Consider the following 19725-nt stretch of genomic DNA (forward strand, 5'->3'; position numbering starts at 1 on the left):
TGCTCTCTGTCCTGTCTTTCTGTTTGACATATTCGCTACCCCTTGTATCATTTCTCACTAACATTAGCTAACTTTCTGTTCCTCTAAATGGTCAGGTTTATCACCCACCCCCTGAGCATGATTTGCTGCTGCTTTGCCTGGAACACTCTCTTCATATGATGTTGCTGGTCTCTTCCTGTCCTTGCTGGTCTCTACCCAAATGTCATGTGCTAGCAGAGGCCTTCTCTTGCCACCCTATTGACTTCCTAACTTTCAACATCTAGCCCATAACTTGCTTTCTTTTCTTGCTAGCACAATTGTTATTATCAGTAATTCTGTTATTTATTTATTTGGTTGCTCATTTTTTTGCTTGCTTTTCCTTAGAATGCAAGTAACAAGAGAGTAGAGGATTTGTCTGATTCACTTCTGTGTCATAGTGCCCAGAATGGTGCCTGGCACATAGAAATTTCTCAGTCATTATTTCTTGAATAAATTAATAAATGAATGAAAGAACATCAGAATGTTTTAAGCATGAAGACTCATTAACTTACTGAAACAACAAAACCAATGTGAATTAGCAACTAAACAATTGCGTTTTCTGAGCTACTGTCCATGACAATTCTTGATATGTTTATATTTTACACTAAACAGCTTGCTGTTGCTCTCTCTTATTAAAGTATCACCCATATTATTCGATGACCAAAATCATGATGATAATGTTAATAGAGAAATGGTGTAAATACCAACGAAGTTAAATTAAAATTTCAGAATCAAGTATCTCTGATTAGAGATAAATGTAATCTTTCCTTGAGAAACACTTAAAAAAAATCTCTAGCCAGAATTAGCTCATGGCTGACTCGGATAACAATACTGTTTTCAGTTCTACAGACAGGTGGGTTCCTGGAGTCTCTTTAGGTTTAGAATCCCAGGACAGAAAATTGAGATTATAGTCAGGTTGTAAGTGGTCTACGTTATCTTTATTCTTCAGTTGCCTCTTACACCACAAAATAGGATAGACATGAACCTCATTTAAAGGTTGTTATTTATTAAGTATACTTTCAATTTTATTGCTTTCATTTCTAGAACTTTATTCACTTATTTCTTAACGACTTTATTTATTCATTTGAGAGAGACAGAAAGAGCACGAGTGGGGGGAGGGGCAGCGAGAGAAGGAGGAGAACAGGCAGACTCCCCGCTGCATGCGGAGCCAGGTGCTCAGCTGGTCATGGGACCCCGAGATGGCAACCCAAGCAGAAGTCAGATGCCTAACTGACTAAGCACCCAGGCACCCTCGATTTCTAAAACTTTAATTTCCTTATTTGCATCTCCTGGTGTCTGTTACATCTGGAAGTACCATGTAGAGTAATATAAATATGTCAAGTTTCCAGGAGATAATACCCCTAACATTGCCCTGTATCTGAAGTTTGTGATCAAGCTTAGGACATGTGTCACTGACAATGTGAGGTAGAACCGAGAATCTCTGAGGAAGTTAAAGAGGAATGCCTTGGCCACAAGGCTTAAAAAGCAAGTTTGGGTAATCCATCCAAAATAGATTATGCTTACTCCCACATAAACATGGTAATTCCAGTGTGTACCCAAATTGTTCATTCATATTTACATCACCACATTTGCAGATATAGAAAATAAAGTCGTATATCTAACCCAGGAGGGCTTCCTGAATCTCTCATAAGGAAACAAGTTCTGATCTCTCAAAACAACTGAACACACTTGGAAAAGGCCCTTACCTGTCCTTAAATAGTGCGTCATCAATTCCTTTCCTACGAAGCAGATCTTTTGGCCCATAGGGTGTGTCTTTGCATTTAGAGTCTGTGTCACAGAGTAGGGTTTGCAGGAATGGGAAGAAGCCGGTACTAGGAAGGTTTCGAGGTGCAAGGTAACCTGAAATTAAAAAACAAAACAAAACAAAAAACAATAATTACATCACTATGGCATTTGCCTTGGAAGGGAAGGAAGTGTAGTAACTCTTGTCTTGTGAAATTACCTTCTGGATTATGATTATCTGGGTCCACTAATGTGTCAAAAAAATCTAAAAATGCCTGTTGCCCTACAAATCTCTTTTCCTGGAATTAGGTGCAAGAATGTCTGTGTTTTAAAAATAAATCACAGTATATCCATATGATAAAACACAATACGGCTAATAAAAATGTTGTCAAATAATATAGGAAATAGTTATAATATCTTGCCAATTAAAATGAGTAGATCACAAACAGCATGACCAGAATAGTTGTAATCTTTAAAAAATATATAAATGTAAGTATATTTAAAAATCTGGAACAGGGGCACCTGGGTGGCTCAGTGGGATTGAGCCCTGTATGGGGCCCCCTGCTTCTCCCTCTCCTCCCTGCTCATGTTCTCTCTCACTATCTCTGTCTCTCTATCTTGAAACAAAACAAAACAAGCAAACAAAAAAACCTGGAGGGATTTCCTCAGAGATATATTTCACATGATTTTTATTTTCGTTTAACTATATAGTAACTATTTTTTTCCCACAATGTACATGTCTTCTTTTGTTATCAAAGTCATTATAAATGCAGCCAATCTTCCTGATACCAGGAAATATTTTTGGTCTCCTCAAAATTTAACATAACATAAATAAGATTAATTATCCTATACACACAATATTTTTTCCTATTTAAAAACCAATAATAATTGAATAAATAAATTCTCCCAATTAAGATCACAGAAAACAAGAGCTGCAAGAGTAAAGGGTTTTGTAACCTTCACTCTAACATTTGCTTTATAAAATATGATGATGGCATGTATGTGTCAAGAAACAGGACAACTGTAAAGCATTAACTTTTTTGCCATTAGGTCTAATATTAAAACACTATGTTCCTCTTTTTGGGATATATGGAGACAATGAGCTTTCAAAAAGGCAGGTTTAGAAACTATAAGAGTAATTCCAAACTGAAAACTAAAAAGCAAAACCTTAACTTCTACAGGAATCTGTCAAAAAGGGTGTCAGTACAAGTCTGTTTTCATTGCAAAAAGAAAGAGGAAAGGTTAAAAAAAAAGAAAATAGTGAGAGCAACACAGTTAAGTATGCATTAATATATTAGCAGAGAGAATAACAGATATAAATTTGATCTAAGTCACTTAAATACAGCTCTACATACAGACAATTGGAAATACAAAAGAAGGGGTAATAAGAAAGTTGGCCAGAAGCAAAGAGGGAAAAAAAAAGAGAGGTTGAAAGATAGTGTACCATTGACTTTGAAGATGGAGGAAGGAGCCAAAAACCAAGGAAAGCAGGCAAGCTCTATATGCTAGAAAAGGCAAGGACACAAATTCTCCTAGAGCCTCCAGAAGAAATGTAGCCCTGCTGACACATTAATTTTTAACCCACTAAGACTAAATTTTAGACTTCTCATCTCCAGAACTGTAAAATAATAAATTGGTGGGTTTTTTAAATATAAGCATAGTTGATATATACTACTAGATTAGATTCGGGTATACGACATAGTGATTTGACATTTATATACATTATGAAATGATCACCACAGTAAGTCTAGTTGCCCTCTGTCACCAAACAAAGTTGTTATAATATTATTGACTATATTCCCTATACTGTACTTTACATTCCCATGACTTATATATTTTATAACTGGAAGTTCTCACCTCTTAATCCCCTTTACCTATTTCACCCATCTCCCAACCCTGCTTCCAATAAGTTAGTGATTTTTTTTAAAGCCACTAAGTTTGTGGTAATTTGTTAGAGTAGCCATAAGAAACTAATACATGAAATAAGACTGGTATGAATTAAAGTTTTAGAAATTCAGAAGAAATTGGAAAAACCTTAAATCCACCAAACTATTCACCACTACCTTCTAAGATGCATCTTTTTTTGACACTAGAAAGACCAGCGTCTCTCCTAACATTAAACCCAGTGAAAACTTCATTGGGAGGTGGACCTGCCCTGTTTTCACTGTAGTGCAATTCGCTGAATGAGCTGGAGAGTCAGTCAAATTGCCCGTTAACTTCTCACATCATCTGTCTATCAAAATTCTGCCACAGTGGACTGTAACAGCAAGACCTTTATAATTCTGCAGTGAAATTTCAGCCCTAATGGTGATCTACCCTACTGCACAGATCCCAACTGCAGCTGCTCTCCCAGAGTGGGGGTCTGCAAATGGTCTTATTCCTGTTTGATTTCAAACACATGCAGTGGGTCCTTTGAATGGAAAGCAGCGAGCAGGGCAACAGAAGCTGATGACTCCTTTGCCGTGTGCCATTTATCGAGGTGATGGAACAGCTGAGCCAGGCAGTGCTGAGAACAACAGCAACTCACGAGAAGCTGTATCACAACAGGAAGACAAGGAAAAAAAAGGGAAAAGACATCATGGGAAGAAGATTTGAAAAGAGATGGCACATGACATTCAATTTTAGCTCCTCTGGCATTGATTATAACTTTCAAATTATTAGAGAGGAACTTGGAAGCATTTAAACCCACAAGACTCCTCACTGTGATTACTATAGATATGACTTCTTTATAGGAAAATTCATCACAGGGTTGCTTTAAAAACTTTTTAAAAGTTCCTACAATGTTCAAAGTACAGACAGTTCATACTTCACACGAATTTTCTGACAACTGATATTTAACCTGTTACAATGGGTTCATGCAAATGAGGAATTGGTTTGGGTGTGAACATGTTATAGTAAACACAGTGCCATGCACAGAATGGAATGCCTGCATTATTTATTTCACCTTTTAACTAAGAACCACACACTCATTAAGATAAGGAAATCTGTTGCAACAACAATCACTGATTTAAGTGTTCACTCATTCACCATAGTATGGTAGACTAGTGACATACATTTATGTCACATCCTTCCTTGATGCCCATAATATAGTTTCTCATACATAGAAACTGTTTCACGTAATCTGGAGATGCTCTAAAACTAACTACAATTCAACTTTATTTAGTGGTTTTTGAGGGAGGGGAATAGATTTTTTCCCCATCTTCTGCCCATCTCGGTTACGTGTGTGTCAGGAAGTAACCACTCAGAGCAATGGTGGAATCAAACCATCACACATTTTAAAGAGCTGCTAATTCTAAGTTGAACTCATTCTATTCTGAAGGTGTCTCTGGCACTTTCAGGTTCCCAAATCATGTTTCTCTTTATGTCCGTAAATGCTAGGATGCAGGAAAAAGAGAAACGTTTCTCGATCCCTCACAGGACTTCCGTGCAGCAAGCATGGAGCACGCAGAGTTAGAGCTAAAAACTGGTTGCCCACATTCACAGCCAGAGCACAAATTTAAGGACACACGTAGAGGAACACCATAACCATGCAAACCACAGCACTACTTGTAAGTAAAAAACAAAACAAAACAAAACAAAACAAAAAAGCAAAACAAAACAAAAAAAACACACCATTTCTGGGGCTTCGGATGGAGGGTTAAGGCAAGATAAATTCCTTGGTATCATGATTCCCAGAGGTCTTACACTCAGAACAACATTCATGACTATCTCCAGCAGAAATAGTATCGAAGCCCTTGCAATTCCATGGGGAAATTGGAGCAGAAGACTATAGTATATTCTGAGAGTGAGGTGGGCGAGTAGTAAGCAAGATCCCAATTCACCTATGGTTTAGTTTCTCAGGGGCTCCAGGCAGAGTCAGTGAAGTGGTCTGAGCAAACACTCATGGGAGGGGAGAGGTTATTCTCATAAAATAGACACAGTCAATATTACCTACATAATAGTAACATTGACGGATTCCAACATTGTTTCAGGGAGTTGAATCAAATCAAACTATAAAATATTTTTAGGAATAAATCACTGATTAGCTAAGCTTTTAACTAATCAAATTCAGTTTTCATTGTTTTAAGAATGAAACTGGCATTATTAAAAGAGTCAGTTTAAGAATTAAAAAAAATACTCGTAAAGAATTGTGATATAAACCTATACATCTATGTTTACCTAAAAAGGGGATCAGGTTTGGTTTCCCTTTCCCTTTCTTCACAAAATTCTTTACTCAGTACAATACTTCTGTGACATAATGTAAAGATTAGAGCAGTGGTTCTCAAAGCACAGGTCCCGGACCAATAGCATCAGCACCACCTGGGAACGTACTAGGAATAAAAATTTGAGATCCCACTCTACTCAATCAGAAACTCTGGGATGGGGTTCAGCAATCTTTATTTTAACATGCCTTCTAGGTAATTCTGATGCACATTAAAGTTTACCAACAACAGGATTGAACTACAAACTTGCAGGAGAGTCAGACAGTGAATATTTTTTAGCTGTGAGACTCAACTGTCTCCATCACAATAACTAAACTCCGTCAATGCAGTATGGAAGCAGCCAGGGCCTGACTGTATTTCAATAAAACTTGATTTACAAAAAAAGGCAACAGACTGGATTTGGCCTACAGGCTCTCGTTTGCCAACCCCTGGGGGGATGACCTCTTATATTTGTCCCTCTCCCTCTCCTGCCTTGCTCCCTTCTTAAATTTTCACATCTTCCCCATCCTTCTTTCTCTCTTCCTTCATCTTACCTAATTTACTTAATATCCCTAATATCCTCTTTACTCTATTTCTCAGTCTTTTGTTCTTTCCTTTCCACTGACCACCCCCTCTTTTGACTCAATTTCCATTCTTTTCTTTCTCCTGCTACTCCCCCTTCACCAACTCCTGTATCTCTTTACTCACATTTCCCCCAATATCTTCCTTTACTTCTTTTCCTTTTTCACCTCCACAGGAGAATTTTGGCCCCCTTCCATAATAAATTCAGGAGCACATTGCTCATTGGCACTATCCACAAATGTGCTGTTTTCTATTTACTGTATTATTAAAGAAAGAAATGTCACAGTCTTTTCAATAATGAAGCTGCTTCCATTTGGCATCATTAGGCTTAGGAAGCATTCTGTAGGCTGCCTTGGTGACATTTGTAGATATTATAATAATGGTAGATATTGGAGAACTTCCACTGTTTCTTTGTGTTTTTCTCAAAGCTGGTCAGAACCCAACCTAGATGGTATTTCGTGTTTCCAGGTGAAAGGAATTTGGTCTTTACCCCAGTAAAGAAGTGAATGATGTACCCTGGAAGGAAATTCTGCCTTTTTAAAATACGAAGTTATTCATTTGGCATGTTATAGTTTTCTTAACTTTTTAGATACAGGGTCACATTAGCAGAATACATATCAGGCCTTCTGAGCAATTAAGTGGTAAGTCTCCTCATGAAACACCACAACAAATTTCTCATCATGACAAGAGTACAAAATGAGACAAGTGTATCTAGAAACATCACCTATAAACAAATAACCAGATAAGAATAAAGAAAATATGAGAAAGTAAATGAATCTCAGAAGGATATTTGTAATAATTTATTAAAGTAAGTCTTTTTATTCTTATAGTTTTCCGGCAAGTTTTGATCTCAACAACATTTTTAAGACATAATTAAAAATATAAATGACATAAACCTAGCCTTTTAAATTATTTTATGATGTCATATCAGGAACCCATTGGACTATTCTGGTTCTTCACAGGCCCTTTCCATTTGGAGGAGAGAGCTGATCCCTGAGGGGAAGTGTCCTGTTCCCCAACTCTTCACCAAGTAAACTCAAATACACTAGCTCTTCCTGATTCTAATCTCTCTGAATGAGGACTTTTTTTTTTTTTTTTTTAATCTTTGTGACCCAGAGAGACTTTAGCCTAGGGTTTAATACTGATTATGACTTTGAATCTTCAGGCAAAGTCACTAGCTCAATAAAATTGCAATTTTGAGAGACAAGATGAATAAGCTACTTGAAAGAAAGAAAAATCTTACATAGTTCTTAGCACAATGCTTGACACAGTGCAAACAATTATTAACTGTATGAATGAATGAATGAACGAACCCCTAAAGTCACAGGAAGACTACACGATCTAGGACTTTAACATAATATTCATCTTTATCTTTATTATATATAGGGCAAAATTTCAAATTTTATCCCATATTACCATAAGTTCAATAGATAACAATGGATACAGTAAGTTCAACTGATAGTAAGTACAATGGATAATACTGCATTATATTTATGTGCCTTATAAGAATGGATAAATCAATATTGATAAAACCAGTAATACTTATTATAGGCTATTTAGGTCTCAGTTTCTTTGAAAATCTAGCGAGTACACATTGACATCTATAATATCGACCACCGAAATTACTATCCACAGAGAGAATCCAGCCATCATCTATTCAGTGAGTATTTACCGAACAGACACTGTGTGTCTGGCCCTGAGTAAGGTGCTAAGTAAGGCTCATCCTTCTATTTTTTTAAAAATAAGAAATATTTCATTTAAACATTTTAAGAATGTATCTCTAGGTTGTGTGTGTGTGTGTGTGTGTGTGTGTGTGTGTGTGAAAGACCACTTATTTTCAAAGCTCATCACAATTTCATTATATAAAATGCATATGGAGTCATTTGTTTTCCTAAATTGTCAGAAATATTATGTATACAAATAGCATATGTTTGAAAATAAAGAGCAAAACATTGGTAAGAAAAAAAACTTCCTGTTTTTTGGTGGAATTAAACAATGATCATTTCATACAAGCCCCATGACAGTCCTATAGGACAGGCAGGGCAAGGGTTATGACCATTTTGAAGATAACCTCGGAGAGATCAAGCAATCTGCTCAAGGTCACATGAAAAGTTAAGTGCCAGAGATGGATCCAGAATTACATGATATATGATATATGACATGATATAATGATATAATGAAAACAGCATTCTGTTCAGCCAAGTCTTAGTATATCTTGGAGTGAGCAGACTGAGAATTTGAAAAACAGGTACCACTTCTGGTTTTGATGCTGATTCATTAAATCACCAGGGGTCAATTAACCTCTCTGTGTCTCTATTTCCACATCTACCAAATGGAGGATAATGGGCCTTGCCACCTCACAGGGCACAAGGAAGATTAATCAGATAACTTGTGTAAGGCACTGTGAAGACTGGAGAGGGAAGGCCGCGTGGAATCCGGAGTCCCCACTGCCCGTCCGACTGCTGTTGCATCATGTGTGTCATTTACCACGCAGCGAGCGGGGCTGTGCTGCTCCGCCTAGCCTCCCATCTCAGTGCCTTGAACCAATGAATGGTCAGGAGTATTGCATGAGGTGTTTCTCTCCCTCGTAATTCATAATATGTACCCGTATCACCTGGTACAGTGCTTCAACTACTGCGTGCTCCGTGGGTGTGGCACCATGATACATTCTTCCCAATTCTCCCCACGCAAGTCTTGCTCCATCATACAGGTGCTTTTCCAAGTTCAAATCCTTTGGCAAAAAGTTAGACTGTTTCTGGCAGTGAGAGCTGAGGCAAGATGCTTAATCCTTAAAGCAGTGGGTAAGAAGGTCCTATGCTCAAAAGGATGGCATCTTTCTATGCCGCAGAGACCAAGAAGAAACCTTGGGTCTTTTGAGATGGTGTCTGGGAGCTTTCCCACAAATTCTCAGAGCTGTCTCCAAGTACCACAACCAACAGGTTTTGAAATGTACACCCTGGCTATAAAATTGCAGGTGCTACAGGAGGTATGAAAAGATTCTTGCCCTTTTTATATATTTGGCTTATTATTTTTAGGATAAAGGGATATGGCAGTTTAGACTCGGGACCTTGCTATCTCTTTGGATGTTACCTCTTTGATCCTTAAGTGAACACTTGAACTGATGGTCAGCCCAAAGAGCTCCATAACCCATCTTTCTTTGTTTCCAGAAGAGATGTGCCTCCTTCCTTTCTGAAGGTTAAGGAGACCCTGTTGGGTGATGGTTTCCAAAGATCATGGCTTGATTTATTTAAACTGTAAACAAAATTATTTGATTCAAGTCTAGGAGAAATAATTGTAATCCATACATGCCAGATAATGAACTCCCACATGGACTGAATTTGGAGTTTAAAAATACTCACTAATACTATTAAAATCTGCACTTGGCAAGGAATCTTGAGTTCTACAACTCTTCTTGAGTGAGTAGGGTCCACTTGTCTTCTTAGACAGGACTAATAGTAACCAACTGAAGCTTGTCTTTCAGCAGTAACAAAGGTTCACAACTGCATTTTAAAAAATCTTCCTTGTCATGGCCATCTGCAAACAGAATCTTGGCAAGAGTTTTATTTCCTTCCAAATCTAACATTAAAAGAAAAATGAACCCTAGATTCTTGTTCCATTGTAGAACATTCCTCCTATAAAACTTAGTCTCCTAATTCTTCTTAGATACAGCTAACCAGGAAAGTGCCCCACAGCCTTTGGGCAGGGCTGATCTGAAGCTGGATCCACATTGGTGTATGGCTGGGTTGATTGCCAACATCAAGAAGACCTGGTACCAGTGGGTTGAGAGTCACTGTGCTGCACCCCATCAGCCACAGACTCCCCTGAGACACCGCCCCCTTCCACAGATCCAGTGACATCTGTTAGCATCAAGTAAAGGGTGGAGGTATTTCCTCCTGTGCCACTGCATTCCTTCGGATTTGTCAGGGAAGTGCTGCACTAATTATTACCCACAGTGATAGCACTCAGCAGTTCAGGGAGTTAACTCAAACCTGCCTGTGCATGGGGTGGGGGTGGGGGGGTCAGCAGGGATGAACTGCAGAACTGATTCTTCTCCCTCCACCATGGTGGTCTCCAGTGTGATGCTGCGGTTGTGGCTGGGGGAGTAGGGGGTGGGGGAGCATAAGCATTTCCATAAACCAAGCTCTGGGGCCAAATGAGTTTAGGAAACTAAGCTTCATCTCCTGTTCTGGGAAAGCCAGAATACATTTGCATATTAAAGATTCTGAGAAGTTTTTCAGTAAAAAACATGAATACCTTTAGTTAATTCCACATTTCCACAAACCTGAGTACAGAATATTAATTGTTTTTTTTTTCTTTTTCTTCCTGCTTTTATATAAGATTCCTGGGAATGAACATTCCATAGGTCACACTTTGGAAAACAGTACCTTTACTCATGATCCCACATATTCCCAACTGAAAAGGAATCTGGAACTGGATATTTATTTATTCCTTCCCCTCCAGGAGGGAACTTTTAATGTAAGGAAATATCTTGGCTTTGAGTCTTGATGTACTAGAACTTACTTGTAAGCTGCCACCTCACTAACTTGGCTTAAATACAGTAAGTCAACAAGAACCTTGGTGTTTATTTGTGAAAGTCCATTACAACGGTGCCTGACTATTATTTGTGGGAGTCCTTCAGTAAAACTTGTCTAAGACATTGCTTGGGGGAGAGAATTTCATTCCAGAAGGATTTGGGGAAGCTTATAAAAGTACACACTCCATAATGGGAAAAAATAAGGTAATGAGGAATCAGAATGAGAGCAAACAAGCACAGAAAAGAATAAAGCCAGCACAATAATAAGGGCCAAAGGTATGTGTGTTATTAGAAGTTGGCTGCAAATTTGAATCTGAGTGACCTAAGGAACTACAGAAACAATCATTTAGAATGTCCCAGAATAAAATAGGACTAAATAAACGTATTAGGGGAGGTATAGCTTTTCCCATACTCAGAGAAATCGTACCTTTTAGGCACCAAGAACTTCAGTGGGTCTTAGTGTATTTGCTTCCACCCAGAAAAGGAGCACCAATGAAAGTGACTCACCATCCCAGTGACCCATCCCTAATGGGTCCTGTCCCTAAGTTGTTTGGGAGTTAGCCAGGAAAAAGGTCCCTTTCAACTCGTTTCCCAAATAGTTGCCCTTCTGGTGTCTGGACTAAGTTATGAGTCATCGCCAGGAACTACATATTGGCAGAAATTTTAGGAATTACTCTTGTGAGTGAAGCACCAAGCAGGAGCAAGAGTTAAAAAAGCATCATTCTAATCCTATGCAAATGATTTATTATGCAACCACGACCCTCTACCTTGAGTCATTTCCTCACTTATGCAGGAAACATAAATCTGGACCACCCATCCATCAAACTATTACAAGTAGAAGCATCTCCTGTAAAAGGAGATGAGCCATGCTGAAGTATTAAGCACTTAACCTAAGATGAAAATTATGTTTGGAAATTAAAATGTGATCTCAGTAACCCATTAAGAGTAATGATATGGAGAAAAGAATTTCAGTAATTACCCTTATAAAGGTATGTTACTAAGAACTATTTTTTTCATTTGGAAATCTGACTCAGTTATCACAGAGAATTATATGTGTTATAGTGTAAAAATAAAAGCCAGTGAAGTACATTCTCAGGATCATTGCACAGAAAAAAAGAAAGTCCCGTAAACACAGAAGCTTAGTAACACCTCTAATTCAACAGATGGTCTATTCACTTGGGAAAAAAACGGTCTGGTTTTGGATCCTATCACTTCTCAACAGCCTGTGTAATATTTATGTCTTTGGTATTCATATTCTGTCTATTTGCAAATGATACATGTGACAACCTGCCAGTGGAAAATGTATGTCGCAACCTTTTCTTTCAAGCAGCACAGCTGGCAGGTAGCAACGTTATCTTCTTGTCAGTCTTGACTTTCTCCTAAACCAGAGATTCTCTTACCAAGACCTCTGCCAATCATAAAGAGACAATTTAAGTGACCTATGGCTTGCTTTGTAACCACAACATATTAAGGGCCTTCTCTCTCCTTCTATGTAGAATCGCTTTTCATCAAATCACTTTTCATCATTAGGAAAAAAAGAAAGAAGAGAAAAATCCCTAAGGGGCATTTTCCTAAGTTGTAGAGAAAAAAAATGCTAACATGGTAATTAGTATTTTCTGATTTTTTTTCTAAGAAAAAAAATTTTTTTTTCCTAAAAGGAAATAATTCAGAAAAATACAAATAGAAACCACAAGATTCCATTTACCTATCAGATTGGCAAAAATTTAAAAAGTCTGACAATATCAAGTGTTGGTGAGGATACACAGCAGTGGGAAGTCTCATCCCATGGTGGGGGAAAAAGTTAATTAGTAAAGTCACCACGGAATGCATTTGACCACATTGAACAAAGTTTAAAATACGTACGGTTGTAGGAATATACCCCGGAGACATGTGCACACATGCACCAAGAGACATATTTAAAACACCCATCACAATACCATTGGAAATAACTGAAAAAATAAGCTAGGTGCTCATCAAAAGACCATGGATAAAAAGACTGTGATCTATCTATGCATGGGGCATACGTGGTCAAGATGAATTCACTAAAGCTGCATAAATCAATGGAGCTAAACATACAAAATGCCATGCTGAGCAATAACATAGTGTCCAGTCTAAAAAGTGTGGTGCAAAAGGATGCTAGGTTGGGGTACCATTTCTATGAAGTTTAAAAGCCTTGGTCAAAAGGTACAAATTTCCAGTTATAAGATATATAAGTCCTGGGCACTTAATATGTACCATGGTGACTCTGGTTAACAATACTGTATTATATATTTGAAAGTTGGTAAGTGAGTGGATCTTAAAAGTTCTCAACTCAGTGATGGGCAACAGGAGGGCACATGATGTGATGAGCATTGAGTGTTATACACAACTAATGAAACACTGAACACTATATCAAAAACTAATGGTATAGTATACATTGGCTAATTGAATCTAAATAAAAAAAGCTCTCAGCATGAGAAGAAAATTAGTAACCATGTGAAGTAATGGGTGTTAACTACACTTATTGTGAACCTTTCACAATATATACACATATCAAATCATTATGTTGTACATCTGAAACTAATATGCTATATGTCAACTATATTTCAATAAAGCTCGAAAAAACCCTTACAGTTATATTAGAAGACATATAAAAGGGGAAGAAGAGAAAGAACCACTTGATATACTACATAGCAAAGAAATTTTTATCAAAGACATCCTTCGGCAAAGAATCTTGGAATGATCCCTGGTTCTTCACAGCACCCATTTCAGAACAAAGCTCTGCTTCCTAGGACCCTCCTCAGTTGTCACCCGAAGTCCAACTCCTATGATAGGTTCCTTCTAGCACCCTCTTACTGAGTCACTCTACAGTTTCTCACCATGGGCACTCCTCCCTAGCTGCAACATAACTTATTCAACTTATTCAACAACAACAACAAAGTTAAATAAAACCCAGAAAGGACAGAATTTTTTATAAAACCTGCAAAGTAACATTATATAATGTAGTCAGGTATATAAATATATAGTAAAAAATATAAAACAAGCATGGGAATGCTATACACCAAATAAAATTGTAATGACATCCTTCAGGAAGGGAGGGAGGGATTCAGGCAGGCAGGAGAGAACTTAGAATCTGAGTGGTTTACCCAAGGGCTTCAATGGTAGCTTAACGCTTCATTTCTTTTAAACAAATGATCCTGAAAGAAATATGGCTAAAAATGTTAGGGTTTGATCAAGTTCGGAAGTCGATACATGAATGTTTGTGCTGCTTTTATGATTGCCAATGTGTTTGAAATAGCACACACTTTTCTTTTTAAAGATAATACAGATCTTCCTCTACTTATGGTGGCATTATATCCCCATAAGCCCATCGTAAGTTGAAAATGCCAGGGCGCCTGGGTAGCTCAGTCGGTTAAGCGTCTGCCTCTGCTCAGGTCATGATCCCAGGGTCCTGGGATTGAGCCCCATGTGGGGCTCCCTGTTCAGTGGGGAGTCTGCTTCTCCTTCTCCCTCTGCCAGTCCCCCCAGCTTGTGCTCTCTGACTCTCTGTCAAATAAATAAATAAAATCTTAAAAAAAAAAGAAAATGCTGTAGTCAAAAATCAAAAATGCATTTAATACAGCTAGCCTACTGAACATTATGGCCTAGTCTAGCCTACATTCAATGTGCTCAGAACACTCAGATTTAGCCTACAGTTGAGCAAAATGATTGAACACACAGCTGATTGCTGACTGGGAGCTACAGCTGGCTGCTGGCCCAGCATCATGAGAGAAGATCCTAAGGCATATCGCTAGCCCAGGAAAAAGATCCAAATTTAAAATTTGAAGTATGGTTTCTACGGAATGCATATTGCTTTCACACCATAGTAAAGGTGAAAAATCGTAAGTTGAACCACCATAAGTTGGGAACTACCTGTATACTGGAATTACATTAAAATTTAGGAAGTTTTAGTTACTGAAATATCACAGAATGTTCATTATAATGCAATCTAACCTACAAGCCAGTTCAAGAATAGCTTTATAACAATGCTCTCTGGGTTGATAAATTCCATGCACTTTTTGTCAATGTTGTGAGTAACTCATTAATCTATTTTTTTTAATCCATTGTCCTCCTTGCCCTGTTTATTACGATATTAGCCGGGAGTCTCTCTTCCTGAGAGGCACGGCTAATTCAGAACTCATTAAATGCACGACTCCAAACTGTTCATTATATATTACCTCTATCCTCTCTCCACTGAGCATCATCTGCTATTGTGTTTACCCCATTACTGAGCTTAATTAAGTCCTTCAAGAGTTTCTTATAATCCTCCAAACTTGTTGTTGGCAAATAGGTACCATTTATTTGCATTGCTTCTGAATCATTAATAAATACGTTTTAAAATTGTTTCTAGGCTTCTAAAAGTCATCACACTGTTCAAACTGATTGTCATGCTCTCACTTTACATATTTGCATATCTCAACTGGTTTTCAGAATTATCTGGGATCTAACCTTTTATCTATTATTAACTTGTTCCCCAACTTATTTAAAGGGCCCTTCATTCAGAGCCCTGTGGGAAGATCACAACAAACTGCCAAATACTGGCTTATCTAACTGCAAATACTCAGTTAATTATTTCAAGGAGTTTCAGCAGGTTAAAAAGACATAACTGAATTTATTAAAACTATATCAAATGAGCTGCTTGGGCAGTTTTTTTTTTTTTTTTATCTTAAAGGAAAAATTGGCCCACACTTAATGTGAATTCCCAGGATCTCTTTTCTCACATTAAAACAAAACAAAACAAAACAGGTTAGCTATTAGCCAGCTGGCAGCTCTTTAAAGAGACTCTCACAATTAATGGTGAATGATACAGCTTTTCTAGTGGATCAGTTTCATTCTGCAGTTTCTTCACATTTTTAAAAATGATAACCAAGGGAAGCAATACCATGTCATTCTCAGGCTCCTTTAGCTTTCACTGCCAAACTCAGGTCAGTGGTTTCCATCATTGCGTGGATGAGAGTAACACGAGATCATGGGGCATTGGGTTTAGCCTCTGTCCTTCTTGCCTACCTGAGAGAATCTTGCTCTAATAGACTCCTCTGACTTTACCACATGCCTGCTATCCGAGAATTCTTGTTACTCTTTTGAGTTGGAAGCAATATTGCCTTCAGATCCCCTCTTAATTTTAAAAGTCTTAGTTTATGCAGCCCTGCTAATAAATTTGCCCTTTGTTATCCTTTCTGGGTAGATATTATTCTAATATGTGTTATCTACATTAGCAATGCAGCATCATTATTCATTCAATTCAATCCACGAATGGCCACTGAACACCTTTTACGGACAGAACATGGAAATGCTGTTGGTGGACCCGAGAACCATAACTACCTTCACTTTTAAGACTAATGAGGGGCAGGAGAAAACATGGGAGTTCACCATGTTAGTAAAACAAACCCCAGCCGCCCCATCTTTATTTTGGGGTCATTAACAACTGAGAATTATATGTAATTGACACAATAACCCCCAGGCACCCCCACCCCCCTTTTCCTATTTTGGAACTGCCCTTCCAGGATTAGACTTCTCTGGGCTAACAATGAAATTAAATCCTTCCCATACATCTAATAATTAAAATAAACTGAAATATGAATCAGCACATCAACTAGGTGAGTAGCTTAGTATATATAATTTTTTTCTTCCTTCTTGTCTCTTTTTATGCATATTTAGTGGACTTTGTAGCAGCCTCTTTTGTATCTGAGGCACGCAGATGCTTTTACTCTCTCAGCCTAATGATGTCGAGAAAAACAGAAGGATGCAAAAAGTCTCCAAGTGCTTCATCTTCAGAGATAACAGACACTGAAATTGCATTCCTCACACCAACCCCTCTTCCCAATTCGATACCTGGAAATGGTGAAAGAAGTACAAAGCTGTGCCATAAGACACAAGAAAACCTTTCTGTAGACACTGGTGGGTTTCTTTTTAGAAAAACATGAGCAACTACATGAAGCTAAAGGACTAAAACTTAGAAGTCACAACACTTTCTTTCTGGCTTTGAGACAATAAAGTGTCAATCAGGGGGTCTTACTAGCTATTCAATATCAAACCATGGAGGGCCAGTCCTGGAGAATACTGGTAAATAATAGAAATGAAACATGGAAGATATCTGAAAGTTCAAGCCAATCTTCAATTTTCAAATATCAAAATTGATGTGACTTCACTGACTGCTTACTATGCTCAAAGGAACAGTGGAGTCAGGGTAAATTCCATCAAACTCTTCCAATTCAATTTTATCTCTTCCTGATCATTGTCCCTCTTGTTTTGTATCATTCAAGTCAACAAAATGAGTTGCCAGCTTTTGCTTAATTGCTACTAGACAGGCACCGATTTCCCTCAAAGCACCAGACTCTCTTTAATTATTCCTTTTGGCAACACTGAACAGCTCTTATTCTGTGTTACTTAATAAAATGTTTAGAAAATAGTTAACAGACTTTAAATTCCAGGCCAATAACTTCTGATATTTAAAAAGGCTGATGAAATCAGGTGCAATATAGACAGTTGGGAAGAAATTAAAGTTAGACATAATAATAGGACTGATGTCAGAATACTGGTTGGGACTGGATGCCGCAAAGGATAAATGGGTAAATGGATGACGATAATTTATTGTATTTCTAATAATTATTCCTTTATGTGACATATATCATTTGTAATTCTTACAACAGCTCTTTAAAGTGATTTTCTTTTCTGTTACATATAGTAATTCAGAGTAACCTGCCTGTATTTGGAAGGTCTGTTTTGCATCTTCAGTCCCACATCATTTTTCTTGCTTGTTGACAGGGAAATAAGGTCTATTATTAATAACTACTAGTGTAGTTTCTTAAAATTCCTTAAAAAATATTAAGTGGATACTCTCCCCTTAAGATGCAGCTAAGAGTCAGAAATTTGCAATGGTTTATCATAAATTAAAACATTCCTGATTAAGTTTCAAAATGCTTTAAAAATAGATATTTAAAAATCTAAGAAACAACTGCTCTGGGAGATTTAAAAGAGAAAAGTTACTTTTTTAAATGATTTTATTTATTTATTTGAGAGAGAGATTGAGAGAAAGAGCATGAATGGGGAGGAGAGGGAGAAGCAGGCCTCCCACGAACAGGTTGCCCTAAGCAGGGCTCGATCCCAGAACCCTAGGTTCATGACCTGAGTGGCAGGCAGACACTTAACTGACTGAGCCACCCAGGCGCCCCAAGAAAAGTTACTTATTTACACCTTATGGATTAGAAAAGAAAGACAGGGCAGGAGTGAATGATACACCGGAGGCAGCCCAGTCAGTGGCCATAAGTAACAACCATTCCTTCCCATGTCCAGTGGGATGCTCTGTTGGGAAGTCAAGATTGTTATCTTAAGTGCTATATTCCACTCAACTCCATTTTCTTGCTTACTGCGGTAACTGGGATTTCATACCGACAGGACTAGAATAACAAGGTAACTCTTTGAAGGAGGTGTAAGTTAAGCCTCTCTTTCCTTTCCTTTTAGAACTACCTTATTTTCAATCTTTCCTTGACTAATGCTAGGATGTTTCCCCCATTAGTTGGTTGAGAATTAAGAATTAGATGATCAAAGTTGAGAATCATTTGGTTTATCCTTAATTTGGTTCTACGGTGCCAATTTCTGGCCAAGAAAAGGAAGATACTAATTATCTCGTCAAATTCGATGTTGTACATATTTGTATTCAAAAGCTTCAGTTAAAATTAATCTTGATTGGCTCCCTTTAGTCTATCTACCTTCACTTCTTGACAAAACGAACAAGCAAAAATGAGAGGATTTACAATTAGTTTTCCCCTAAATAATGGTGAATTACTTTTAAACACTGGGATACCCTAATACACACTACTTACTTTATAATGCATCACAGAGATAACATTAAACGTTTTACATTTAAGCATATTATATATATTTGTTATTGCATGGTATATGTTTTATATCTATTTGTGTACTTACACACACACACACACACACACACACACACACACACACCTACATGTCTTTAAGAGAGCCGAAGAGAAGGCAAGAGAGGAAATTCAGACACGGAAAAAAAGGGTGTTCAGAAAGAAGAGATTCAGAATGGAGTTCTCTTCTACTATGAAATAAATAGAGGATTTTGCAATTTCTAACACAAAACCAACCTTAAAAAGGCGCTAGGTATTTTTTTGTTTCTAGACTATTGGAACTGTCCTCACCGAGAGTGTTACACAGTTACGTAGGCCTCAGCTGAAAGGACATGAGTGCCCAAACACAGACATGGAATGCCATCATAAGGTGTCAACGCTCTCTTTTCTGAGCAGCCTTCCCACCTTCAGGATCAAGTCCAAACCTTAGCGCTAGGTAGGGCTCCTCCCAGCCCCCATGCTCAACTCACTTCCAACAACAGGATGTCTCTCCCACCCACTAAAATGAATCATTTTGTTTATATTTTGCAATAAGACTTTTATAATTGTGCTACAGAGCTCACAGGAGTATAGGCCTGGGGCAATCTTCCTTATTCAAGCACTTGCCTTCTTTCACCTCAGTGCTTCCAGCCTGATGGTCTTCAGGCCTAACTGAGGGGCAAGAAGGATCAATGGCCTGTGAAGAGTCAATGAAGAGGCTGATGCATAAAACACCTGAGCCTGTGACCCACCATTCCAAAACAAACCCCTTGCTAACTGCCAGTCCTCTTGTAGC

The 19725-nt window shown here is 37.9% G+C and overlaps 1 protein-coding gene across 1 annotated transcript in view; it reads right to left on the reverse strand.

Moving 5' to 3' along the window:
- Positions 1–19725, reverse strand: part of ABCA12 (ATP binding cassette subfamily A member 12) — a 172368-nt gene that overhangs the window by 116606 nt on the left and 36037 nt on the right. The window contains exon 3 of the mRNA XM_048213947.2: positions 1725–1878. Coding sequence (XP_048069904.1) covers positions 1725–1878 — 154 coding nt within the window. The remainder of the gene's footprint in view (positions 1–1724; positions 1879–19725) is intronic.

Source organism: Ursus arctos, unplaced genomic scaffold (genome assembly GCF_023065955.2).
Source record: "Ursus arctos isolate Adak ecotype North America unplaced genomic scaffold, UrsArc2.0 scaffold_1, whole genome shotgun sequence".
NCBI lineage: Eukaryota > Metazoa > Chordata > Mammalia > Carnivora > Ursidae > Ursus > Ursus arctos.